Genomic DNA, 27614 nt, shown 5'->3' with positions numbered 1-27614 from the left:
TGGTAATCTACTTCTGAAAAGCAGTCAATAAAACCCCTATGGATCACAATAGAATATTGTCCAATTTAGTGCTGGAAGATGAGCCTCCTAGGTTGGAAGACAATCAAAACTCAAGAGTGGCCCCAAGTGGACTCAGCATCCTAAGGATCGTGAAGATGGCATAGGACTGGGCAACATGCTGTTCAGTTGGGCACAAGACAGCCACAAATAAGAAAGTTGGCACAATGGAAACTAGCGACAGTAACCTAGCAGGGTTGTGATGATGATTAAATGTATTGTTATTTGTAGTGTGTTTTGACCTATGCCTCACTATAAATGAATAAATAAATAATTCAAGTTAAAAATTCAAACCTTGAATTATAGAAGCAAATCAATAATTCAAGAACAAGTTCACAGGGAAGAGGTGAGGGAGGAAGAGAACTGAAACTCCCAAGAAAAAGCCAAAGCAAAGTGTCCACTGGGGTCAGGGATGCCAAGTGGGCTAGTGGGGGAAAGTCAGGGGTGACAACAGACAACAGAACCTACTTACCTGGGCAAACAGATGGCCTGACCCCAGAAAACTCAGGTCCAGCTAGAGGGCCAAACCTGCAGCCATCACTTCAATCCCAGCTCATTGCTGGACCCTATGTAAGTTTTCTGAGACTAAAACTTAACAGGAGCAGATAGCTTTATCTTCCTCCTACGTAGCATCTGGTGGATTTGAACCACAGCCCTTGTGGTCCACAACCCAATACCTAATCCACTGTGCCACCAAAGATCGTATTTATAGGACAAGTCTCACGAAAAGACAACTTAGGCAGTGATGTAAGAGACTGTTCCATACAGCCCAAGCATCTGAAAAAGGTGGCCTAGAAGAACAAGGCCAGAAAGTGTTCCTGGAGACTATGAGAGGAGTTGGGCTTTGGGAGCTGCCCTTGGAGCAGGGACTACTGTTTCTTATTACTCTTTGCCAGAAAGTTGTGTGGATCTCTGAAAGCACAGCTGCTCCAGTCAAAAATGTCATTCAGCACCATGGACAGCGTCTGCCGAGTCAGCCAGCCCCAATTAGCAGGTCCCAATCCAGGAAGCAATATCCACAAGCAACCTGGGCCCCTGGCCCCTCTCCACTCCCATCCTGGTAGTCAGAACATCTCAGGTTATTCCTTCACGTTCTTGGGCATTTTCACTGGGGTATCCTTGGTGACTGAAAAAGTCTTCACTCAGAAAGAGCCCCAAACACTCCACATCTTTTGATCACTTACTTTCCAAGTAGTGTTTCCTTCAATCCTCCCACCAGAACCAAGATGACTCCTGTTATCTGTGATTTATAGGTGATGCCACTGAGACTCAGGGAGAAGAAGTACCTGCCCGAGACCACAGAGCTAGAGAGAGACAGATTCAAGATTTAGAGCGGTCTGGGAAATACCAGGGTCTCATCTAGGGGTTTTAGTCACTTCACTGGGATGTGGGGAGGCTGATGAGCCTTTCTGGCACCTATGAATCACACTGGGGAGGTAGTTGTCATGGATTGAACTGTGTCCCCCTAAAATATGTGTCAGCTTGGTTGGGCCATGATTCTCAGTGGTTTGGCAGTTATGTGGTGATTCCCCCATGATGTGACCTGATGAGATAAACCAGTAAAAAGATTAAGGATGGGATTAACCACCCCTAATCCCATCCCGACCCTGATCCAATGTAAGACCAATTCCCAGAGGTATGGTATATTCACCTGTTAGCTTGCAAAGATAAAGGAGCAGAGACGGGGGACCTCCTTCCACCAAGAAAGAAAAGCCAAGAGTGGAGTGTGTCTTTCGGGCTTGGGGTCTCTGCATGTGAAGCTCCTATCCATGAAAAGACTGATGTCAAGACACATGGGAATCTCCAAGGAATGCTGGGCCTACCAATACTGAAAGGTGACAAGGACCTTTCTCCAGAGCCAGTGCTCTGGATTCAGACTTCTAACCTTCCAAACTGTGACAGGATAAAATTTTATTTGTTAGAGACATTGGCTTGTGGTATTTCCATTATAGCAGTTCTGGCTAGCTAAGAGTTGCCTACCACTGCCCCAGTCTAACCCCTGCTCCACAGACCAGAGAGGAAAAGAAAGGATTACACACCCAGAGGCACTGAGAGGACCCATCCTCCTGATGCCAGGGCCTTCCAAGGTATTTCCCGAGTTGAGGGGCTCACACAGCTTTCAGGGTGTTAAAAGCAACTTGATACTTAGGGTACAGCTACATTCATCTTGTAGGAAGGGAAACTAAGGCTTACAAAGAAGAGGATAACAACATTTCTAAAATTTCACACTGGATGGCCACTGCTCCCCACCATACCAGACCCCTAGAATTATCCATGAATAAATCCCATAATCCATGGGTGGATATCAGGTGTCATAACCTGGCAGGAAAACATTGGACAGCCAGACAAGGTCAAGTTGGAGTTAGCATATGTCTGAATTAAAGGCCTCAGTCTTCCCAAAGTCAGAGCGACCTTCCCAATTCTAGCTCTCTCTAAAGTGAGAAGGAGCCCAGTCAACAAGACACCAACTATAGCTCCGGAAGCTGTAGCCCAGTTTCAGCCCTAGACCAGACCCAGCCCTGGATCCCAGCCCTCAGTCACCAGCCCCAGGTTTGTTCTCCCTCAATCCTGAATCACCCTTCCACCTGGACTGGCAGATTCATCCAGGTAGGCAGGTGGCCTCTTGGCAGGAGGGGAGAGCCTCAAGATTGGCTTTAGAGGGGGCAATCCCATATCGAGAAGACATAGGGGATGGGGAATAGCCAAACAGTTCTTTTCCATTAGTATCTGGAACATTGCATCGTTTGATGTGAGAGGAAGGTCAAGGGAACTGAGAAAAGAGAAGACAGGAGGCTCCTGGCCACAAACTAAGAGATTCAAGGAACAGACCAAGGGTCCTCTTCTTCCAGGGAGCCTGAAGAAGACATGATGGGTGATAAAAAAGGGGCAGAAGCGAAGGACCCAGAGCAAGGATGGCCTTCTCTTGTCCTTATGGAACAGTACTTGCCTGCAACCACATATGCTCTCTCTCACACACGTGTCCATACGCACACACACATACAACTACAAACACACATGTACACACAAGCACACACACCCAGGAGCACATTTTTTAAACACACTCCTCTATGTACCCCCCTTTATACCTATGTACACACTGGCATACATTTGGCACAAATGGGGATTCTTTCAATTCAAAGAAAGAAAATGTCATAGTTTCTTTTTCCCCATTAAACTTGTTTCCATTTTTTAAGATTCATCGGCTATGCTACCTCTTCTGGTCCTCCCAACCTCTTCATCAATTGAGCTTCAGCCTAGTTTGAGTCCTGGTTTTAGATCTCCAGGTTCACTGTAGGGTCAGCCAGGACAGGGGTTTTCTCCCATGCAACGCTATGTCCCTGCAAGGTGGACTCAAGCCATGCTTTCTCTCAGGTCCCATCTCTCACCCTGGTGCAGACAGCTCCCTCCCAGACACTGCTCCTAACACCAGACCTGCATTCCCACCTGCCTGAGAAATGCGTCCACCTGGAGGGCCTGCTGTCTCTGATACTCAAGAAGTCTAAAGCTGAACTCAGCATCTTCCTCCCCAAAGCTGAACAATACAGTCAGCACTTTAATCGCCCAGGCTCAAAACCTCAATGCCATCCTCAGCTGTTCTTGCTTCGCTTCCCTCCTACCTGCCCCTCCAGGCCCTCTGAACAGTTACCAAGGTGATAATGATAGGGATGGAGAAGGGTAGCAGCCAACACTTATTGGGTACTTAATATCTGCCAGCCAGAGTTCCTTAAATGGATTATTTCATGTAACAGTCCTATGAAGTAGATACTATGATTATGCCCATTTTACAGATGAGAGACTGGGACTCAAGAAATTGAGATATTTGCTATATATGGTAAAACAAGAATTCAGAACCAAGCATCCTGACTCCAGAGTCCTACTTCTAAACACTATGCAGAGGAATACATCCTGCTAGTAGTATTTTATCTCCCCCAAACTCAGGCCCTTTGTGTTCTGAGCCTTCTCCCATTCCTCTCTCCTATGCCAAATTCCACAGCACGTTTATACTCAATTTCTTCACTCCTTGACCCTGCACCTCCTTCCATAAATAAACCTTTGTTCTGTCCTGACTTCACCTGAACTTGCATATGAGCAATTGATGGTCTGTTCCACAGGATTGATGCATTTGTGTTGTGGCGTTGCAGGAGAATATTAAAAGTACCATGGACTGCCAAAAAACAAACCAATGTAGGTTGGACACACACCCAGAATGCTCATTGGAAGCCAGGATGGCCAGACATTGTCTCTCCTATTTTGGACATCAGCAGGAACATCCGGAGGGACATCTCATACTTTGGACATCATGGATATCAGAAGGGACCAGTCCCTGGAGAAGGACATCATGTTTGGTAAAGTGGAGGGTCAGCAGAAAAGAAGAAGACCCCCAACGAGATGGACTGGTTCAATGGCAACAGTGATGGGCTCAAATGTAGCAATGATTGTGAGGTTGCTGCACGACCGGGGAGTGTTTCATTCTGTTGTGATAGGGTACCGACTCAATGGCACCTAACAACAAGAACAGCCACCACCCTTCTGTCCATGGAGACTTCGGTGTGGCTATGATGCTGAACAGGTGTCAGCAGAGCTTTCAGACTGTAAAACTCTAGGAAGAAAAGCCTGGCAATCTGCTTCTAGAAAATCAGCCAAAGAAAACCCTGGGGGCGGGGATCACAACAGTCAATCTTGTTGTGCACAGCCTCATTCCCTCATGACTCAGGACTGACTTGACAGCAGTTGACAACAAGAAGACCAGATTTTTACTGTCCTGCCAGTCAGCTGACACTTCTGATTCTGCCATCAAAATCTTCCTGTCTTCTCTTCCCAACTTAGACATCCTGGTCCAGCTCACCACACTCTCTGTGCCCATACTCTGACCTGCCTGGCCCCTGTCCTTCTGACATCCACCTCAGAAAACCCACAACACTGGACTGTGACCACCATCAACCCTTTTGGTATTTACACCAGACCAGTGCAGGAAACCCCACAACCTCAGACCAGTCTTACTAAATATCCTTTAGCTCTGGGTGCCTCAATTTCCTCATCACAGCTTCCAAACTCAGCAGGATGCTCACATCTGCCAGGTTGTCCTTCATGGAGATTCAAGTACACGTTGTTCTCTCCCCATCCCCACGGCAGCTATTTCAAATGATGTTCTCTCTCATGCAAGCTCTGAAACCGTTACTTTCCTCCTCATTTCTTAGCAGATGACACCACCTTCTACTTCACAGAAAAAAAAGACAAGCTACCAGAATGTCCTCTTGTTCTTTCTACTACCATTGCCCTCATCTCCCTCCCCTCCTTTCCATGTGCCCTCTTAATTCCATTCCCTTTCTTCCTCCCCAGGGGCCTTAATCTATAGATTACCCCTATCTTGCCTATATCTTCAATCTCTCTACTCATCCTTTCCCACTGGTTTCTTTTTTCTTTTTAAGCTCTCTAAAGTTAAAAAGAAAGAAAGAAAACTCCTTCCCTGGATCCCACTGCCTTATCTTTTGTCCCCTTCCGACTCTAGCTTCTTAAAAAAAAGTGTCACTGTCCCCACATTCATTTCAGTCCCCCCATACTCCCCTGGCTTTTCAGCAGCAGCACTGTTACACACCTTGCTGCTAAGTCTAATGATGCTCTTCAGTTCATTCCTTTCTTGATCCTTAGTTTCATCTGCTTGTCTGTCAGTTTGTCACACTGTGGTGGCTTGCATGTTGCTGTGATGCTGAAAGCTATGCCACTGGGATTTTAAATACCAGGAGGGTCACCCATGGTAGACAGGTGTCAGCAGAGCTTTCCAACTAAGACAGACTAGGAAGAAGGAGCGATGGATGCTTCTGAATGTTTAGCTACTGAAAACCTTATGAATAGCACCAGAACATTGTCAGATATTGTGCCGGCAGCTGAGCCCCTCAGGTTGGAAAATACTCAAATTACAACTGGGGAATAGCTGACTTCTCTTCAAAGTAGAGTTGGCAGTGATGATGCAAATGGAGTAAAGCTTTCGGGACCTTCATTTGCTGATGTGGCACAACTCAAAATCAGAAAAAACAGCTGCAAACATTTATTAGCAATAAGAAAATGGAATGTTTGAAGTATGACTATATGAAAATTGGAAGCTGTCAAAAATGAAACGGAAAGCATAAAGATCAATATCCTAGGCATTAATCAGCCGAAATAGACTGGTATTAGCCATTTTGAATCTGACAATCATATGGTTTACTATACTGGGAATGACAAATTAAAGAGGAATGGTGTTGCATCATCAAAAGGAACATTTCAAGATCCATCTTCAAGTACAATGCTGTCTGATAGGGTAACATCCAAACACCTACAAGGAAGACCATTTAATACCACTATTATTCAAATTTATGCACCAACCACTAAAGCCAATGATGATGAAATTTCAGAATTCTACCAACGTCTTCAATCGGAAACTGATCAAACATGTAATCAAGATGTATTTATAATTATTGGTGACTGGAATACAATGGTTGGAAAAAAAAGAGGAAGGATCAATAGTTGGAAAATATGGCCTTGGTGATAGAAATTATGCTGGAGATCACATGATAGAACTTTGCAAGACCAATGACTTCTACATTGCAAATAAGTTTTATAAAGAACATAAAAGGTGATTACTCACATGGACCTCACCAGACAGAATACAGAGGAATCAAACTGACTACATCTGTGGGCAGAGACGGTGGAAAAGCTACATATCATCAGCTACAACAAGGTCAGGGGCAGACTGTGGAACCAGGGTCGACTGTGGAACAGACCGTCATTTGCTCATATGCAGGTTCAGGCAGAAGCTGAAGAAAATTAAAACAAATTCACAAGATCAAAATATGACCTTGAATATATCCCACCTGAATTTAGAGACCATCTCAAGAACAGATTTGATGCATTAGAACTAATGACTAAAGACAAGAAGAGTTGTGGGATGATATTAAGAACATCATAGGGGAAGAAAACAAACGCTCATTGAGAAGACAGTAAAGAATGAAAACACCAAAATGAATATCAAAAGAGACTCTGAAACTTGCTCTCCAGCATAGAGATGCTAAAGTGAATGGAAGAAATAAGGAAGTGAAAAAGCTGAACAGAAAATTTCAAAGGGAAGCTTGAGAAGCCAAAACAAAATATTACAAAGAAATGTGCAAAGACCTGGAGTTAGAAACCCAAAAGGGAAGAACATGTTCAGCATTTCTCAAGCTGAAAGAACTGAAGAAAAAAAATTCAAGCCTCGACGTGCTATATTGAAAGATTCCATGGGCAAAATGGCACCCTGGTGTGGTGCTGCAGGATAATGTACTGGACCACAAGGTCAGCAGTTCAAACCCATCAGCTGTTCCTCAGAAACCCTATAAAGAGTTGCTATGAGTCAAAACTACTTGATGGCAATTAACAACAACAACATGGGCAAAATATTGAATGATGCAGAAAGCTTACAAAATATTGAATGGTGCAGAAGGTATGCACAGTCATTGTATCAAAAAGGAATTATTGATGCTCAACCCTTTCAAAAGGTAGTAAGCATATGATCAAGAACCAATGATGGTGAATGAAGCAATCCAAGCTGCACTGAAGGCATTGGTGGAAAACAAGACTCTAGGAATTGAAGAAATATAAACTGAAATCTTTCAACAAACTGATACAGCACTAGAGGCACTAACTCATCTATGTCAAGGAATTTGGCCAGCAGCTACCTGGCCAGTTGATTGGAAGAGATCAATATTTATGCTCATTGCAAAGAGAGGTGACCCAACAGAATGCAGAAATCATGGGATAATATCATTAATATCACATGCAAGTACAATTTTGCTGAAGATAATTAAAAATGGTTGCAATAGTACATCAACAAGGAAGTGCCAGATACTCAAGACGGATTCAGAAGAGAACATGGTCTGAAGATACCATTGCTGATGTCAGTTGGAACTTGGCTGAAAGCAGAGAATACCAGAAAGATGTCTACTTGTGCTTTACTGACTAGGCAAAGTTTTTTTGTTGTGTGGATTATGACAAGATATGGATACACATTGCAAAAATGGTTATTCTAAGACACTTAATTATGCTCGTGAACAACTGTACATAGACCAAGAGGCAGCTGTACACACAAAACAAGGAAATACTGAATGGTTTAAAATCAGGAAAGGTGTCCACCAGGGTTGTATTCTTTCAGCATAAGTATTTAATCTGTATGTTGAGCAAATAATAGGAGATGATGTGGCATCAGGATTGGAGGAAGACCCATTGACAACCTGCAATATGCAGATAATATAACCTTGCTTGCTGAAAATGAAGAGAACTTAAATACTTATTGATGAAGATCAAAGACTGCAGCTTTAAGTATGTGTTGTTGTTGTTGTTAAGTGCTGTTGAGTGGGCTCCGACCTATAGTGACCTTGTATAGGGTTTCAAGGAACAGTTGGTGAGCTTGAACTGCTGACCTTGTGGTTTAAACGACTTTACAGTACAGCACATGAACCCACAGTGTCACCTATAAAGAAAACAAAAATCCTCACAATTGTACCAGCAAATAACGTCATGATAAATAAAGATTGAAGTTGCCTAAGACTTAATTTTGCTTTTTTCCATGATCAACACTCATGGAAGCAGCAGCTAAGAAATCAAACAACATATTGCATTAAGCAAATCTGCTGCAGAAGGCCTCCTTAAAGTGTTCAAGAGCACCTGATCCAGGCCATGGTATTTTTGATAGCCTCATGCATATGAAAGTTGGACAATGAATAAGGAAGACTGTAGAAGAATTGATGAATTTGAGTTATGGTGTTGGAGGAGAATATTGAAAGTACCATGGACTGCCAGAAGGACAAACAAACCTATGTTGGAGGAAGTACCGTCAGAAAGTTCCTTAGAAGCCAGGATGGCCAGACTTCGTTTCTCATGCTTCAGATATATTATCAGGAGGGACCAGTCCCTGGAGAAGGACATTATGTTTGGTAAAGTGGAGGGTCAACAAAAAAGAAGAAGACCCTCAACGACATGGAATGGCACAGTGGCAGGAACAATGAGTTCAAAAGGAACAGTTGTGACAATGGTGCAGGATGGGGCCGTGTTTTCTTCTATTATGCATAGAGTCGCTACGAGTCAGAAACAACTCAATGGCGCCCAATAACAACAACAAGCCTCATTTGACACTTTAGGCATTCTTTCCTCCAAACAGTGTCCTCCTTGGCTTCTGAGACACTTCGCTCAGCCAGTTTTCCACTATACTCTATGCTTCTCCTTCCCCTGACGGAAGTTTAAATGTTTTTGTTCCTTTATGTTCTCACCTCTTTTCCCTCTATCCAATGTACCTGGATCACTGTACTGACTCCCATTTCGTCACTATTATGTTGAATTTCAAATCAGATCTCTCTTGAGTTCCACTTTCTTGTGTTCACTTGCTAACTCACATCTACACCTGAATGCCTCACGAGGATGCCATACTGGACATGTCCAGATGAAACTCAACAACTCCTATGTTCCCAGTAGTTGGTAATAACCCTGGGAGTTACCTTCAGCTCTTCATTTTTCCTTACCTTCTGATCCTCAATCATGTTGGATCCAGAAATCCCACTAACCCACCACCTTGATGACTTCAACAGCTTCTAAACCAGGATGTTGTTATCTATCTCTGCTCCACTCTTCATCCTCCACACTTTGTCAAGCCCAAAGTCCTTCTACCTCCCCACTGCTTCCCAAATAAGAGCCAAACTCCTTACTGACATTCTCAAGGCTCCTCCGGATCTGGATTCTGCCTCTTTCTCCCACAGCTTTCACCATTCCTTCCGGCATACATTTAACTCTTAATGCCCCAAACAGCTCTGGTAGCGTAGTGGTTACAAATCGGGCTGTGAATCTCACCGTCAGCAGTTCGAAAGTACCATCTGTTTCGCGGGAGAAAGATGAGGCTTTCTGTTCCCGTACAGATTTACAGCCTTGGAAACCCTGTACAGGGTCGCTATGAGTCGGAACCGACTCCACGGCACATAACAACAACGACAATGCCCCCAACATGCCGTGCATCCTGCTACCTCTAGGGTTTCCTAAACCAAAAAACCAAACCCTCTGCTGTTGAGTTCATTGCAACTCATAGCAACTCTATGAAGGTTTCCAAGACTGTAAATCTTTATGGGAGCAGACAGCTTTACCTTTCTCCTGCAGAGTGGCTGGTGGCTTTCAATTGCTGACCTTCAAGTTAGCAGCCCAATACCCAATCCTCAGTACTAGCAAGTCTCCTTGAGTTTTCCTAGATGCTGCTTCTATGTCTGGAATGATCTCCTGCCCATTACTGCCTATCCCTATGCTCCCTTGGTTCAGATGAAGTATCACTTCTCCTGGGAAGTTTTCTGCGTATTCTAGGAAATCTGGCTAGGTGCTCCACTTACGTGCTGCCCTAACGTCTGGATCTTAGCATCACACTCCAATGAAATGGGGTGTTTGTGTGATTATCAATCTGTGGTCATTCAACTCCAGGAACTTGGCACCATGCCTTTCACATAGCAGGTCCTAGTAGAGGGCTGTTGAATGAGTGTTGAATGAACAAGTGACTCAGGAGCCAAAGCCTGAGGGGTGGTGGTGGTGGTGGGGTCCAGAAGAAGTGGCAGAAAAGAGCCCTCTGGTCCCTCCTCATAAGTTTTTACAGGTTTCTTATGATGAGCAAGGAACTTATCACATCTAAACCCCTAAGATTCCAGCAAAACCCATCAGCAGGTGGCCCCTGCCAAGTACCCAAGATAATGGTGGAAAAGTCACAGAGGAGGGGAAGGGCTGGGAGTGGGGGAGACGGTAGGTGAACAAGAGATGGGCCAGGAGAAACAAGACAGAGTGAGATAAAAGACAGGGCTGGGAGAGGAACATGGGGCTAAAGATTTCAACCAAGGCAGTGGGTGAGCTTCCAGCCTGGTGGGCATCAGATGGATATCACAGAACATGCCATGGGGATGTTAACGGTCCTCTTGTCATCTCAAACAGGCCCAGCACAGAGACCCAGAAGGTCTCTGCCTTGGTGAGGAAGGGCAGGGAAGAAAACCATTCTACTTTTCTTCTTTCCCCACTACACAAACCTCACCTTCCTAATCCTGCTGTGTGCTCCCCAAGAGCAGAAAGGATGTTGAAATGTAAGTACATGGCTGGGCACAGAAAGCTCTCACTAAAATTCTCTGGATGGACAGAATTCAATGGATGGACAGAATAAAAATGGAAGACTGTTGCTAAGGGAAAAAGATTGCTAAACAAACTAACAAAATACACTAAAATGCTAACATTGATTATTGCTCAGGGGTGGGATCATGGGTGACTGTATTTGATCTATTACACCTAGTAGGTAAAAATCGTTTATCTATTACAGATTTCGATATCCTCTAAATCTCCCATAATTGAAAAACATTGCCTTTATAATTGGGGGGGGGGGACAACTTTAAACAATGGCCAGTGTCCCACCCTCTACTGTGTGTCAGGGGAAACACAACCCAGGTCCTCAGGGAATTCCTAAGCTGATGGAGGTGAGAGAGGGGTAGCTGGGAAGTAAGGTGTCAGGATGAGACTTTTTAGAGGCAGTCAGTCGAGCATGAAGGTAGAGAAAGGAAGGCACTTGAAAGGCAAGCGTAATAGGCAAAGGGGACGAGTTTAGTGTCATACACATGCCTGCCCCTGGCACATGCCGGGACACCTACCTTCCTTGTCTTCTCCACCCTCCTCACCCACTGCCATCTAGTCCATTCTGGCTCATAGTGACCTTATATAAGGTTTCCAAGACTGTAAATCTTTATAAGAGCAGGCAACCTCAGAGAGACTGGTGGATTTTAACTGTCAACCTTGTGGTTAGCAAGCCCAAGCCTAATTCACTACAATTGTTTTTGTTGTAGTTGTTAAGCACCCGTGGACACTCAAAGCGACTCAACTGGTATAGGGTTTCCAAAGAACGGCTGATGGGTTTGAATTGCCCACCTTATTGTTAGCAATCCACTACCATAGCTGTCTGAAATCATCTAACCTCCTATGCATGCTCCCATCTAGGATAAAGCACTGGACCGCAAGGTCGGTTTGAACCACAAGGTCGGTGGTTCAGACTCACCAGCCACATACCAGCCGCTCCTCGGAAACTCTATACAGTGTTGCTGTGAGTTGAACTGAATCCACAGTATTTAACAACAGGCAGAGCTGCTACCCAGCCCCCTCACATCCTCTACCCACCCAAAGGAACAATGGGCTACCCCTGTTCTGAGGTCAGGACAGGGTCTGAGGTCAGGCACGCAGATAAATGTTCTCCTTAGCCTGCGACCTGGGGCTTGTATTTTAATCTCCCTCAGTCCCTGGAACTTTAAATAGCTACTCCCAACCAGCATCCGGAGTCAAGCTCTGGTCTAGCCTCTAAGGGGAATCCTCCCCCCTCCACCACCGCCTTGGCTTTGCTCAGCCCCCTCACTGTTCTTTGTGGCTCCTCTCTGACCCCAGGGTCTCCGCCCCACTACAATAGATGAATTGCTATCTCCTCCCCACCCCCGCCTTGCCACTAGAGCTCTATTTATAATCCACCTCAAAACCTCTGACTCAGAATCACAGGGCACCCAGGTACCTGCTCCCTTGGATGCCAGGGCAACTGCCTCTGGAAGTGGTTCAATTTAGAGCCAAGGGCTCTAATCTAGTGCTCCATTGATGGGTGCGCTGTTTGGATTTAGGTGGATCTTTATTATATTTTATTTGTCAGTTTTTTATTATTGATTACTTGAGGAATAAAGTTTGATTTTAGAAAAGACCCAAACACAGAAGATCCTTGGCATTGCGCCCCTATCCTTGCTCTCCTCCCACCCCATCCTGAGTTGATGTGGGCTAGTCTCAACCACTCCCCAAGGAGAAGGTGAGTTGCCGATTGATTCTTCCTTTGCCCTTTTGTGATCTTTTCATCATAGAGCACAGGGTGTCTCACACTAATCTTTGTACACAAATCTCCCAGGGATCTTATTAAACTGCAGATTGATTCAGCAGGTCTAAGATTCTGCATTTCCAACAAGCTTCTAGGTAATGCTGAGGTGCAACAGGGCTGTAGTGGACGATATGGTGGTAAGGTATGCTGTTATTTGAATACCTAGCTGTGTGACATTAGGCAAATCACTAAACCTCTCAGAGTCTGTTTTCTCATGTGTAAAATAGTCTCAACTTACACGATTCAGGGTGCATTTAATAATATATCTGTAACTCACTGCACACAGTGTAATTACTCTCTATATGCTAATCATTATCCGCATCAGCATTATTATTCCTGCAATTGCCAAGATGCAGACCCTATTCTGATGGTTATAGGGATCCTGATGTGCATATCAAGGTCCCACCTCAAGGAATCCTCAGTCTGGGAGATGGGCAGCCCCAAGCCCACAGAGGGAGCTGGTGATCCAGGCCAGCACCATGGGCAGTCAGGATCATAAGCACAGGGTAGAGGCTAAGGCAGAGGAGGGGAGCACTGATTTTGTGCTGAGAAATCTGAGGGTGACTTCCAGAAGGGAAATTCATCAAACTTGAGAATGTGGGCAGAGAGGAGCAGGGGGCAGCATGGCCCACTGGGTACCAGAGGGTACTACAGCCCCAAAGAGGAGGAGGCCCAAGCATGTCCACTGACCAGAAGGGGCATCTCTGAGGCTAGAGCACAGCAGGGGTTATGGGAAGGAGCCCAGGACAAGGAACTCAGAGTCCTGGGGTCTAGTCCCATTGTCTCTAACTTGCTGTGTGACCTTGAACAACTTCCTGCCTCTCTCACTCTCTCTTGCTCAGTTTCCCCATCAGTACGAGAAGATGGAGTTAACTAATCTCTAAATACATCAAACTCCACAAATCTCTGCATTGCAGAGGCCAAAGAGGTCAGCCAAGGGCAGCTGACCAGATCAAAACCTTGCTACAGGAAGAACGCACATCTCGGAAAACTCTGATGCCTTACCCCTACCCATTACGGGTCAGAAGAGAAGAGGGGGCACCCTAAATGCTGGGATGAGTGGATAGGAAGGACTCTTCTGGGGGTCATAGAAGCCATGAAGGTGAGAGTTCCCTGGGAAAGGAAATGTACCTACTCCTTCTTAGAAGGCCCAGCTGAACACACAGGCCTGGATTTAAGAAACACTTACAAATAACAACCCACTGCTTCTATGGTGGGCTGGACCCTCCTCTAGGGACCCTAAGTCTGTGCACACACAGAGACACACTTGTCACACATACACGCCAAACTGCACAAAGCCTTGAACTTGCTGGGATGCTGTGTTCCCTCAGGCAAGTAGCCTAACCTCTCTGTGTTCCACCCAGTAGATAAGAAATTGGGGTCAAATTGCAAGATTGAGGAGGGGACTGGCAGTTGCAGAACCTCTCTGCCCAGTTTAAAAGAACAAAGAAGGCTCAAACACAGCTCCCCAGGAACCTTCTCTCCCACCACTCAGGAGACCAGATCAAAAATAGAATCCTGTTGTGGAGTAGCACATGAGCAAAGCCTCCAGGGAAATTCGGTAGGAGAGCTCACCTGCTCCTGCAAAAAGGAGGCACCACGAAGGTGAAGGAGGAGACAGAGTGGAGCTGCAGCATGAAGAATTGGAAGTGGATTTGGGGCAGAACTTCCCAAGGTCATGCAGCACTGATCAGGGAAGGGTTTAACAAGAAGCTAAGAAGAAGGCTGTCCCTAAGAAGAAGGACTCCTGGTGTGGTGCTGTAGCATACTGGACTTTGAACCACAAGGTTAACAGTTCAAGCCCATCAGCTGTTCCTCAGAAACCCTGTACAGGGTCAATAGGAATCGGAACCTACTCCTCGACGGCACTTAACAACAACAACATAGAGGGCAGGTACATAATGATTCGGAGGGGGTCTACACAGCCCCTTTCTTGCTGGGATGGGGATGGGGGTCAGTCAAGCAACAAGAATACCACATGAACTGCCTAGGCTCTGAGGAGACGCAGCCAGACAGACCCAGGCGTCCTCTCCTAGGAAAACAGCCTGATAAATGAAGTCTCTGAGAGGGGCCACTCATGAAGTCCTTCTCAGTTCCAGATTTTGTGATTCTGGTACCTAACAACCTGTGAGGGAAAGGGGAATGACTCTCTGAAGATGAAGTTTTCCACTAATGGGCTTGAAGGCCAGAATGAGGAGTCAGTATTCTACCCCAGGGCTCCGGGGACCCACTAAACGACTAAGGCAAGCGCCATGCAATCAGAGAACTGCTAGCTGTAAACCTAAAGGGGCCTTAGGGATGGCCCAGCCCAGTGGCTCCCAAAACGATGAGGTAGAGGCACAGTGTGGCCCCAAATCCGGGCTGCCCAGACTTCACCCAGGGAGTGCTCCAGGCACCTGTAATTGCATAAAACTGCCCATGTCAGACAAGGCAAGCAAGGCCCAGGGAGGGGAGGCCTTAGCCAAGTTCACACAGCTGGACTGGGCCGAGTCAAGTGTTTAACTGGCCTCTTATTCCCAGGTCAGGACCCTTGGCTCTGGGCAGCAGGACAGAGCCGTGACTCCCAAAGTCTCTGGGACAGGAAACACCGCATTTCACAAATCCTTCCCTTGTCAACTCCAAGGCTGGCGGCCCTGGGCTGCTCCAGTGGAGTCCACCCCTACCCTCCAACCACTGTTGTCTCATGTGACCTAAATCCCATGGACCTTCACGCCCTAAACCCTTCTGAGGCCAGCGATACAACGCTCCCTGCGAGACATCCTTTCCAGGAGGACAACATTGCAGCTGATTTATCGTGATCTCTGTTCCCACGGGGGGCGCTGGTCCAATGGGGGGACCTAAATACACAATACCTATATAGCCAGCACACAGCTAGGGAGTAAAGCTGGCCATGCTCCCCGGTACTCAGTTGGTGAAGCCTCGGCTCAAAGATGCCTGTCGGTAAATCATCCCCCATCTATGGGATTCCGATGCATACCAACCCCTCGTACAGGGCAAAACTGCCACATAGGGTTTTCTTGGCTGTCATCTTTATGAGAGCAGATGGCCAAGTCTTTCCCCCGTAGAACAGCTGGGTAAGTCTGAACCACCAACCTTTCATTTAGCAGTTGAACTCCTAACCATTACGTGACCAAGACTCCTTTCCAGGACCACAGAATTGCTTAACCACAGGGTCTTGCCCAGATAGGCCCCAGCAGAGTCTCCAGAAAGTAGAGAGATTGATACTCATCAGCATTCCTGGTTGACAGTGCTGTCCCTGCCCTGTTGGCTCAGTTTGTCCTAATAGGGTCAGGATTACAGATTCAATACCTATTTGACCAATTAGCTTTGCTCTCTTCTCTGTCACAGACTGAGTCCTCAATCCAGACACTGAGAGCAAAAAGGACTTTGCTGAGGTCACACAGCATAGCAGGATGAGGGTCAGAAGAGCACTCTCAGTGGGGGCAATGGGCAGTTACAACCAAGGGACGCTTAGGATGAGAGGACATAGGCTTCCAGGGGCAAGGGTGAGGGGGCAGTCCAGATGTGGAGCCTGCTGTGCAAAGACAGGCCCCATCTGCAGAGTCTCTCCTGCTGGATCCCATGAGTCCCTCCCTTCTAAATGGTGCCAACAGCACTGATGAGACTTGTGTACCTGAGGTGTTTTCCTGTCCCTGGGGAAAGGAGCAAATGTCCAGAACCTCTGACAAACCGCAGGGGGGAGGAGCCCAAGGCTGGCTTTAGCATCCAGTGCTAAAGACTCCCGTTAATCAGTGACAGGGGCTGCTCCAGTCCCCATTGGGGGAACCGCAGGGTAATTACTTCTGGGCTCCAGGCCACATGCTCAGTGACATTATGGCAGCAGCATTAACATCTACCTTCCGGGCCTCGGGCCTCATAAGGCAGGAGAAGGGAGTCTTTTCAAGGCTGTGCAGCCTAGGCCAGAGTCCAGCACTACTGTGGGGTGTGCACACACACATATGCATCCCTCCATGTTTATGCACACACGCACACACATATGTCCACATGCACATATATTCAGGCAGCAGCAGAGGCAAGACTGGAGGCAGCAGGATAAGGAACCTCAAGAATGAGGGGTTGAACTTAGGGAGTGCAGGTCCAGAGAGGCAGGTCCTCTGTCCTTAGTGGTGGCCAATACCCACCCTAATCAGGTAGCCCCTTAGCTCAAGCTCCCAGACACCTGTTTACCTAAAAAAATTGTGCATAATAGTGTCTCTCTCCTTCAGATCCAGCTCAGTTCCGCTTCCTTCCAGAAACCTTCCTTGACCACGGGTCCACACTAGTTTACCTCTTGTCTTTCCTCTCCACAACCAGACCTTAACAAAGAGCTGAAGTCCTTCTCTCCTCTTTGCCAGGTAAGCAGTAACCTCCCTCCCCTAGGATGGGTGGAAAGAGCTTTCCGAATGGACCACATGATCTCCCACAGGGCATGACCCCTTTAACTTGCCCCTCCTCCAGCCAGCCGAGAAGACAACGGATTAGGCAGCTCCATGTTATCTATTAATTTCTGAAAATCTCATTCCTGTAGACATAACACATCCACCCACATGGGTAAATGCTTAGACAGACACAAAATCATCAGCAGCCAATTATCAGGCCCCCGCAGCTGTCGTGAGCAGACCTGGAGGCCCTGTTGCTGCTCGCTCTGCAATTTGTGGTATCCCAAGCTGGGGGTGTGGTGGGGTGGAGGGAGTCTCTCTGTCAGCCTGTACTCCTCTCGTGCCCAGCCCTAAGAGCGGCTCTGCAGGTGCCAGTGAGTTTGCTGCCTGGCTGGGAAGACCAGACACCAGCCCCAAACAATGAGAGAGCAGAGCGGGGCGGGGAGTAGTCACGTGTGAGATTTGGTAGCTCTGGCGTCCTCAGGGGTGGCACTGCTGTTTATTTATAATTTGTACTTTACCTCCCAGAGAGGACCAGAGGCAGCTGGCTCAGATGCTGAGAGGTGTAGGAACTCAGGGAGCTTAGGACGGTAGGATTCGGGGAGGGCTTCCTAAGGGGGCAGGCACAGGGCTAGAGGATGGGCCACATGCACACCCAGACTCAGGGAGGACATTAGGGTTGGCTCAAAGGCTCTGTTCAAGGACTCCAGTTCCTGACTATAGACTGAGCCCTTATCTTGAACACAGGTGGGACCCTGACCATAGTCTTCAACCCTGACTGTGGTTACAGACTGAGCCCCAACCCTAGTCACACACTGAACCCTGACCCTATACATGCAGAGTCCTGGCTCCCTTTCCTCACTTCTCTGAAGTATGTACTGACTAGATCATGTGTTACCATCTGTTTTTCTGGTACACAAAACACAGATACCACTGACTACTTGCCCTTTCCCTTTGAGCCCCAATCATTTCCATTCAGAAACAGGGACATTAATGACACCTAAATGTGGCTCCAAAATCCCCAAACCACTAGTCAGGACCCACAGAGAGGCAGAGCAGAGTAAGTATCAGCACAATCCAGCAGGGTCGGGGGTTAGGGAAGGCCTGTCTCAGCCCAAGACTTGACAAGTTCAGATTCAGAAAGACTCCCTTCTCAAAGGCTAGGCCTTAATTACAGCCTGACCTTGTAAAGATCTATCACCCAAAAAACGACAGGCCTGCGACTGGGGTGACAGAGAAGAGCTCCAAAGTGACAAGATAATTCTGGAAATGCCTTCCTTGGAAATCCTCTGGATAGGGACCTTGGAACTTCTGGACTATGGAACTTTTTTACCTTTGCAACCCAGACATTACATACTCCTCTTGGATTCCAGTTCGTCTCTGGCATGGATTCACTCTAGGGCGTTGGGCCCATCACTTTCCCTTTCAAAGACTCTGCTCTGCATCTGGAAAACAAAGGCTCTTGGCTCAGGAATACCTAAAGCCTCTCCAGACCTACTATTCTGAGATCCTGATGAATTTGCACTGCTTGCTGAACTCCCTTTCTGAGCTCCTCCTCACAGAGAATGTGTGGTCAAATATTATCTGCAAAGGTTTAACTTTCAGAAGAATGTTTTCTTTAACTACTTTGGGCATTCAATTTTATTTTTTTTTAAGCTAACAGAAAAAGAAGCCGAAGAGAGGGGAAGAAGGAAGGAGAAACATGTAGTGTTAGAAGACCAGGTTCAAACTCCAGTTCTGGTATTTTGTAGCTGTCCATTTGAGGCAGAGATTTTTTGTTGTTGTTGTTCCCTTTCAAAACCTTGGTTCCCTTATGTGTAAACTGGGTGCACTAGAAGCTATCTTTCAGGCTACCACAGAGAGTCAATGAAACCTGAGCTATAAAGTTCCCACCATTCCGTCACAGGGTAAATTGTTGGTAAATGGTAATTATTGTTCTGTGAATCCACTTGGCTTACGTCTACTTGAGTTTGAATCTTAGGTTTGAAACTCAGGCAGATAAATGTGCATAACTGACATGCGTGGGTGTAGGACAGAGACCATAGGGACAGGTGGAGACTGTGGGCAACTGAACAATAAAAGTCTCTAACCTGTTCCTGGTAGCGTAGTGGTTACGGATCGGGCTGCTAACCTCAAGGTCGGCAGTTCAAAACTACCAGTGGTTCCATGGGAGAAAGATGAGGTGGTCTGCTCCCGTAAAGATTTATAGTCTTGGAAACCCTATGTAGGGCCACTATGAGTCAAAGCCGACTCCACGGTACTTAACAACAACAACCCGTTCCAGCTCCAGCTGTGGGGATGGGAATGTAGGAACAGAGCTTCCAGCTTCCGATCTTCCAAGAGAAGACCCAAAGCCAAATTTTGATGTTCCATCTTCCAGTTTTACAACATTGGCTCAGATGTGTGATGACATACTACGCTGGCCAAACAAAACATCTGGATGCTACACTTAGTCCATATGATGCTGTTGACCTCTGGTCTAAGCATTGCTCAGTCTCATCTTGAATAGCCCCTATGACAAAGGGCTCACTACCTACCTGTGCACTTCCAGTCCCAGTTTTGGGCAGATACTGATGGAAGGGAGTGTCTCCAAGTGGCCACGTTTGCCTTGGGACTGCACCAATTCCCAAGGCCCTGGCAATGTTTTCTCTGTAAGGAAGCCTGGCTGGCAGAGAACATCGTCTCAGAAGCCAAGGAAATGCCCCTGCCCTCCCCACAGCCCGCTCTGGCTGAGAAAAGTGGATTCTTCAGCATCCCCTGGGTGCAAGCAGGACGGCCTGGCTGGCCTCAGTGGCCCTTCTATTAATTAGCAACTGGCAGAAGCAGTTTTGTAAGAGCCCTTGAGTTAAGCGGATGTGTGCGCTGGAGTCCTTTGTCTCCGAGGTTACACAACCCCAGGGGACTAGGACCGGACCTTCTGCTCTGGGTGAATTCCCCATGGCATCCAGTGTAATAGCAGACACATGGACTACACAAGTCATGCGTATACTGTGCCTTCCACAGTGGAGGAGGGGAGAGGCAACAGGTAAGCCCAGCCCATGGGGCAGACCGCTGGGTCTGACCTGGGCAATATGGGAGGAATTCAGAGTCAGACAAAAAGCCTCTGTTTAAGGTGCTGAAACAGCTGCTAGTGATGGGTACCTCCGTCCTCCTCTCAGCCACCCAGTGTCACCATCACCTCATACTGGCTCCCCTGTCCTGCATCACCTCTGCAGCCCCTCACTGATACCACCTGCTGCTCCTGCCCAGCCGTCACTGCACTCCCTGCTCCAGATGCGGGCCCAGCCCTCTGGGGGGTGGGGGAAGGGTGTTGGGAGGAGATGCCAAATGGGGAGGAACCAGATGAATTGCCTGTTGCCACTTTGCTCTCCTTCACCTCTAGTGGCCAGTGGCTAGGACCAGTATGCTAAATGGACCCAAGTAGCAGTGCAGAAAGAGAAGAAGAGAAGCCGATTAGGAGGTGACTCCTCCCTGCCAAAGTGTGCAAGGCCAGCTGCTTCATTCACAAAATTCACCCAGCATGGCTGAGTCCAGTACAAGGGGAGGGGAGTCTCTGACTTCAGGGATGGCAGCCGGGAGCTGGGTCAAGCACAGAACATGCGCAGGGTCTGCAACTTTAATACTCTAAGTGTGGTCTGGGCACCAGTAGCATCCCCTGGGCACTTATTACACCAGTTTCCAGAGTCGATTCTAACTCAGGGTGACCCTGTGTGTGTCAGAGTGGAACTGCGCTCCACAGGGTTGTCAAGGACTGATTTCCCAGAAGTGGACTGCCAGACCTTTCTTCTGAGGTGCATCTGACATGCTTCTGAGGTTAGCAGCCAAGACTGTTAACCATTTGTACCACGCAGGGACTCCAGACACTTATTAGAAACGCAGTCTCAGACCCAGCCCAGGCCTCGTGAATCAGAATCTGTACTTTAACCAGATTCCCAGGTGAGTCAGAAGACGTTCTAGCCTGAGAAGCAGAGCGTGATGACAAACACAGAGCTTCACAGGGGTCAGGGAGAGAACGGGTGTCCCAGAATAGCCAGGGATGAAGCTAGGCCTTCAAGCATAAGGGGGACAAGGGCAGATAGACAGGCAGACAGGCCAGTACTGTTAGAAGCTCTCTACGTGAGCTACCCAATACCCAAAAGCCTCGAAGCTCTCAGCAGCTAAGGCAGCAAATGGGGCAGGACCAGGCAAGAGGGAAGGCAGCCCACAATCACTGTGTAGCCTCCCAACCAGGGAACTGAAGAGCCTGGCACACAGGGTTCTGGGCCTCAATGCATCAGGAATCCTGGAGCATTCTGGACTTCCCAGCACACCCACTCCACCAATTTTGTCAGGTTGGCCACATCCTCATCATGGGAGAATACTGTTGTCCACTGTGTCAGCTGATGGTACCTCCCAGACTATTCACATTGGAATTCCCCTGTGTATCAAGGATACTTCCCCCCCTGGCCCCCCAGCCTGCAGTGCAGCTACAGGTTTCCACACTAACTGCAATGGCAGCAACCACCAGCCGAGGCAAGGGCCTGCAGTAGGGCTCATCCGTACCCAAGAAAAGCTCTCAGACCCAGAACCAGGCTACCTTCTTCTCTCCACCCCTCAATCTCCTGGGTTGATCTGCCAGAGATCTAAGGAATGGATCGGTGAGGGGTTCAGGACATATCACAACATGGTCTTCTGACAACTCCACAGTGACCCCAGTTGTACAGTTTGTGTCTCAAGTGATAGGCAACATGATCCCACCGTCTAGGGAGGAAAACGGGGCTCAGAGATGGCTCAGGACCCAAGCAGGGCTTTACAGCAGAAAGGACTGGGCGGTGATGTGAGGTGGCAATGGAAGGGACCAGGAGCCAAGAATCAACAGTAGGAAGGTGGGTTCAGTCAACCCTTGGGGCCTACCAGATCATTACCCTCCCTCTCCCCACCCCTGACCCCAAACAAAGAAACAAACAAGCCATCTGCGACTGAGTTGATCCCAACTCATGGTGGTCCGTCCCATGTATGCAGAGCAGAACCACAATTAGTAAGTAAGATTTCCATTGCTGTGATTTTTCGGAAGCAGATTGCCAGACCTTTCTTTCGCAGCACCTCTGGTTGAGTTTGAACTACCAACCTTTTGATTAGTAGTTGAACGCTGACTAGAGTGATTGACTGGGGAAGCTTTCAGAGCCCAGTTGCTTCTGATTCAAAGAAAGAACCTATTTCTGGCCCTCCCTCTCCACCCTCACAGTTCCAGGAGGCTCAGGTTAGGAGAGGGTGGGGACGAAGGAGGAGAAGATCTAAGCTCTGTCTGCCTGATTCTCACTGCCAGGGCACAGTGGCAGCTTCAGAACTGACATCCCACAAAGGAACTTTCCGGACAGGACATCTGTCCACCCACACAGCCCTAAGACACCTGTTCGCACACTAGACACACACACCCATCAGACTCGTCGAACAGGAAGCTTGAAAGTCTGCAGCAGTATCTCAGAAAACCAGATACACCTTTACTCAGGGGTTGCTAGTGTCCTTTCTTTCTCCTAGGAAGCAGACTGCCCAGATGTTATGTTCTATTTGTTGCAGGTTCCCACCACCTGGCCCTGCTTCCAGGACATGGATCATATAGAAGACAGGGCTCACTTAGGTCCCTAGAGCCCAGCCAGCCATGGGCAGAAGCCTAGGGAAGAAGATCGCAAAGAATTACTGGGACCTGGTCCCTTCCCTTAACAAACCACAAAATAAGTTTCAAAGGGCAGATGGAGACCTGGAAGGGAGAGAGAGCCAGACAAACCCTTGGAGTCTAGAGGAGCCATGGGACAGCCAGGGGATGGAATGGCATGGAGAAAGGAGATGTCAAGATGTCAAGGCAGCCAAGAAAGCTTATTTTTAGACATAGCCCAGGTCATCCTGGTCCCTCCAAGCCCAGTCCACTCTAGTCCTTGGGAAAGGCACACAGTTTCCATGCCCCAGGAACAGAGTTGCCGGAAGCAGCCCATGACAGCAAGGCCCTGAATGCCAAACCGCAAATTCAATCTATCATGGTTTGCTGGGGATCCTTTATTAAGCCAATTCTGTTGGATCAATGCTTCCTGCCTTTCAAAATGATGAATAAATCCTCAACTAGCCTGAGAAGAGCTTGCAGAAACTCCCAGGAAGCCTGTGGTGGGTAATGGGGGTGGGTTCCAAATAGAGGTCCAAGGGCCAGTGGCTTGGAGACAAACTCTCGGGACTGAGGTTTGGAGAGCTGAGGGTAGAGTGGGGTTAGGCTGAGATGAGCAGTAGTTTTCTAAGTAAGCTTAGCAGACTTAGCCTGCTCATTGCCTCAGTGACCTTCTGAAGATGAAACCAGGGTTTTGGGCCTAGAAGCAGGAGAAGCATGGCCACCTCCCTCCAAGGATTTCTTTCCTTACGCCGCCCCACGCAGCCCCAGACAGCTCATGGCTGTGCCCAGAGTCCGTGTGCTTCCAGCCACCAGTCCCTCTGGATAAAGGCACAAATCTAAGCTGAACTCACAGCCTATCACCTCCTGTTGCCCCGGTCAATCATGCCGCATCCTCCCTCCCCATCCCCTAGCCTGTCCCAAGAAGCCTGTGCTTAGTAGGAGATTCTGCAGCAAGGAGAATGCAGTCAGTCATGCTAGGAAAGGCATATGTGAGACCAAGAAGGAGGAGAGGTTCCCATTCATAAAATCCACCCAGTCCTAGCCTTTCACCATGCAACCGGAAGACAAGACCCAGGACTCAAGAAATGCTTGTGGTTGATGGATGCCTACATGTGCCTATGTATGCCTACGGTTGGCCCGGCTTGCAGGCTTCCCTGGACCCCAGGCAATGGAGTTAATGATGAGAAATCTAAACAGAAGCTTACTAACAACAAAGATTGAGCAAGGAAAGGGAGAACCCTCAACAATCTTAAGGTGGATGCTTGCCTACCACCACTACTAAGGAGTTGAGAGGTGGGTGTTGGGGAGGCACAGTTCCTGTGTACTTCTCATGAACTCAGGCTGGGGCCCTCAAGTCCCAGTGGTCAGCCAGGGGGGAGGCCACCATTTAGGAACCTGTCCCTGGGAACCTTGTTGGGGAAGTCACACAGTTGATATCTATGATGCTATCTGTTTGGCTTGCTCTCTGGCCTTCCATGCCCACTTGGAATCTGGGCATTAGGGTTAAGAAGACCAATCCTTCATTTAAAAAGAATTTTAAAAGGCCTATGTTCACCACCTATTTTAAGCCATCCGGTGCTGCCTGACTGGTCATTCCCAGCACAAGAAACCTCTTTCATTGGATGGACAATGAGTTTGCTGTCATTACAAACCCAGCTTCCCTGGAGTTTGCAAAGAGGGCTCTAGGTTGACAAAATGCTCATGAATATAGACAGGCAATTGGGGTAGGCAGGGAAGAGGGATAAACACAGGTCAGTACCCAAAGAGGAAGAGAGCAAGAATGAACTGGAATTAAACACAGCTCAAAAAGATGAACACTTTCTAAACCAGAGAGGCACTTGGGCTGCAGGACCCTGACTGGGATAAGGCATGCCTGACTCCAACTTCAGAGGCAACCACCAATTCCTCTTTTAGTATAGATACTCAAACAGGCCCCAAGTCCAGTGCTATCTGCAGTTAGGTGGTATCTGACTCAGGTGATGGGGGAGGGGGCATCACATCTTTTATCTGGAGATCTAGCAGCTACTGGAGCTGGGCCACTGGAATGGAGTAAGACTCCGGATAATACTGGGTCACAGGATGGCTGCCCATCAGTCAGGACACCAGGCATCTTCTCTTACCATGACCAGCAAGGTCAGTCTCAATGCCAGCTGTGAACCAGGTTCAAAGGGGGTGCAGAGGACTCTCATCCTGAACCTGAGGTTCCGTGACCCCCAGTTCTCCAGGGCCCAGTTCTCCCTCTGGCTGCAGCTTCCCAGGTCACCAAAAGGCAGATCCCTGGGGCCATCGCCAAAGGAGCCGGCCCAGCATCTAAGAGGTCTGTCTCCTTTTGTGGTTATTCTCTGCAGGATGGCCACCCTGACTCTGCAGCCTTGGTGGGGGAGGTGGGATGCGTGGCTTAAGGTGGCAGAGTGTTATTCTGCCGGAGGTCTGGGCTAGGCCAGGCTCAGAGCACCTTTTCAGGCTGTCTCTAATGCGGCCCTATGAGCTGAGAGGATGGGAGCTAGAAAAGAGGAAAGTTCCCAGAGAGAGACATGTAAGAGGAGGTCTGCCGGTGTCTCAGATCCTAGAGGCTCCCTACTCTCTCTTGGAGCTCTGAGCGCGAGGGAGGAAAGTTAACTCCGGCAGGGAGGCAGAACCGGGAGAAGCAAGTCTGAGACCGCTTAGGCACCCACAGGATCACTTCTGGCCTCTTACCTGAAGTCGCTGTAGGGGTGGATAATCCAAAATCCTGCTGATTTAACCCTCTCCTGCTCCCGCTCCACGGCTTTCTGGCTGCCAAACATCCTCAAAGAGAATTTGTTGACTCCTGGCTGAAGCATGGCCCCAAACTGGCGCTGCATAAAGCCGGCTTGGCCCAGGCGGACCTCTGCCTCGGGGAGGATCTGGTCGCCCGCAGCCGCGCCTCCTTCCACTTTGATAGCTGTGTCCGCTGAGGGCTGCTCGCAGGTGGCGGAGGCCGGCTGCGGCGATGGCTGGGGCGGCGGCGGCGAGGCTGCGGGCTGCGCTGAGGCTCCAGGGCGCTCGGGTTCAGCTGCCAGGCCCGGGGGCGTCCTGTCCTCGCCGGGGGACGCATCGCCTTCGGCTATGAGCCGCCGCTCCTCCGCGGAGTCACGCCGGTGCCCGTGGCCGCTGCCGCCTCCCGCTCCAGTGCTGCCGCCGCCCCGGCTACCCAGCGAGGCCAGGCTCCCGCGGAAGCGCCTGCAGTCTCCGTTCGTGCTGGACTTGCCCGCGCCCCGGGCGGGCCCCTCGCAGTCCGCCGCCCCGAGGGCCGCGCCCCGGGGCTCCGTGCCGCTAGCGGCCGCCGAGGGCGAAGGCGAGGGCAGCGGTCGCAGCCTGATGCTCCTCCGGCTGGGGTCCTGGCGGCCCCCAGCTACTTCCTCCTCGGCGTCCTCTTCCTCGTCCATGATCCACGCCTTGGCCCCCACCTGCTGCGGGAGGCTGTAGAGCCGTTTGCGCATGGACGGCGGCAGCTTGTCCATAGTTCCAGGGGCCGGGCCGGCTCTGGCACCGGGGCGAGGGTGCCGGACCGCCGACCAGCTCCAGGTCCGCCTGCCCGTCAGTCCGCCGGCGGGGACGCGTCCTTCGTCGCCGTGTGGGGCCGCTTCAAGCACCCATGCTCGGGCTGGCGGCGCGCGGCGGGGAGGCTCCCAGTCCGGCTCCGGGTCCCTGACTCGCCGCGCTGCGCCCCCTCCTGGGCCAGGATGGGCGCAGGGACCCCGCGCTCCCCCCTCCCGCGTTCAGGGGCGCGGCGCGCGGCCCGGCTCCAGGCGCCCCGCCCCCGCGGGGAACAATGAGCGCTGGGCAGGAGCGGCTCTGTGGCCGCGGCGCTCCGGGAGCCGCTCCAGAGCGCAGAGCGCACGGCCCGCGCACCTCGGAGCGCGTGTCCTGCGAGTCAGCCGGCTGTCAGTCTGTCCTGCTGACGGGACTTTGTGGCTGGCCGCCCGCGAGCTTGCTTGCCTCCTCTGGGGGAACCCGGTCGGGCAGTCCCGGGGTTCCCACCGCAGCCGAGCAAAGCCTAGCGACCCGCGGGGTTTACATCAGCGGCCGCCACCCCCCACCCCAGAGCGCCCTCCGGCAGCGCTCGGGCTCCCGCGCCCCGGAATATTCATGAAGCCGCCGCAGCTCGCGGGTTGCCATAGGAGCCACTCCCGCAGCCGGGCCTGCCTACCTGGGCTTCTTAAAGGGGCAGTCGCGCCAGGGGCCGGGAGGGGCACGAGGGGCGGGCCCAGTGGGGGTCGAGGGCGGACTGTTCCTGAGCAACTGGGACTAGAGGCGTCCTTACTTCTGTCCCGACAAATATCTTTCCTTGACCAAGGGCTGGGTGCGCACTCGAAGATTAGTGTTCTGGCTTCTTTGGATGCCCCACCTCAGGATTGGGGGGCGGGGTCCTCGATCTGTCCTCCCATAGCTAGGCTATCTTATTCCCGGAGGATTTCCTCTTCAGTTGTCTCTGACCCTCCCCGCCCAAGGCTTGCGGGTCGTCTGCCAACGGAGCCCCAGGTTTTCCCGCGCCCCGCTTGGAGAGGGGGTTTCCGGGAAATACTCTGAGTTGGGGACGTTCACAGGGGTTTCCAGTGACAAAGGCAGGGAGCGAACCGCCGCCAGTCTTTCCCTTGAGGAGCCTAAC

The 27614-nt window shown here is 49.5% G+C and overlaps 1 protein-coding gene across 1 annotated transcript in view; it reads right to left on the bottom strand.

The window, feature by feature from the left end:
• Positions 1 to 27374, bottom strand: part of HCN4 (hyperpolarization activated cyclic nucleotide-gated potassium channel 4) — a 55432-nt gene extending 28058 nt beyond the window's left edge. The window contains exon 1 of the mRNA XM_006866509.1: positions 25682 to 27374. Within this exon, the coding sequence (XP_006866571.1) occupies positions 25682 to 26466 (785 nt within the window). The 5' untranslated portion in view covers positions 26467 to 27374. The remainder of the gene's footprint in view (positions 1 to 25681) is intronic.
• Between the last annotated feature and the right edge of the window lie 240 nt (positions 27375 to 27614).

The sequence above is a fragment of the Chrysochloris asiatica genome, unplaced genomic scaffold (assembly GCF_000296735.1).
Source record: "Chrysochloris asiatica unplaced genomic scaffold, ChrAsi1.0 scaffold00092, whole genome shotgun sequence".
In the NCBI taxonomy this organism is placed as follows: Eukaryota; Metazoa; Chordata; class Mammalia; order Afrosoricida; family Chrysochloridae; genus Chrysochloris; species Chrysochloris asiatica.
This window is presented reverse-complemented; position numbering and strand designations above follow the sequence as displayed.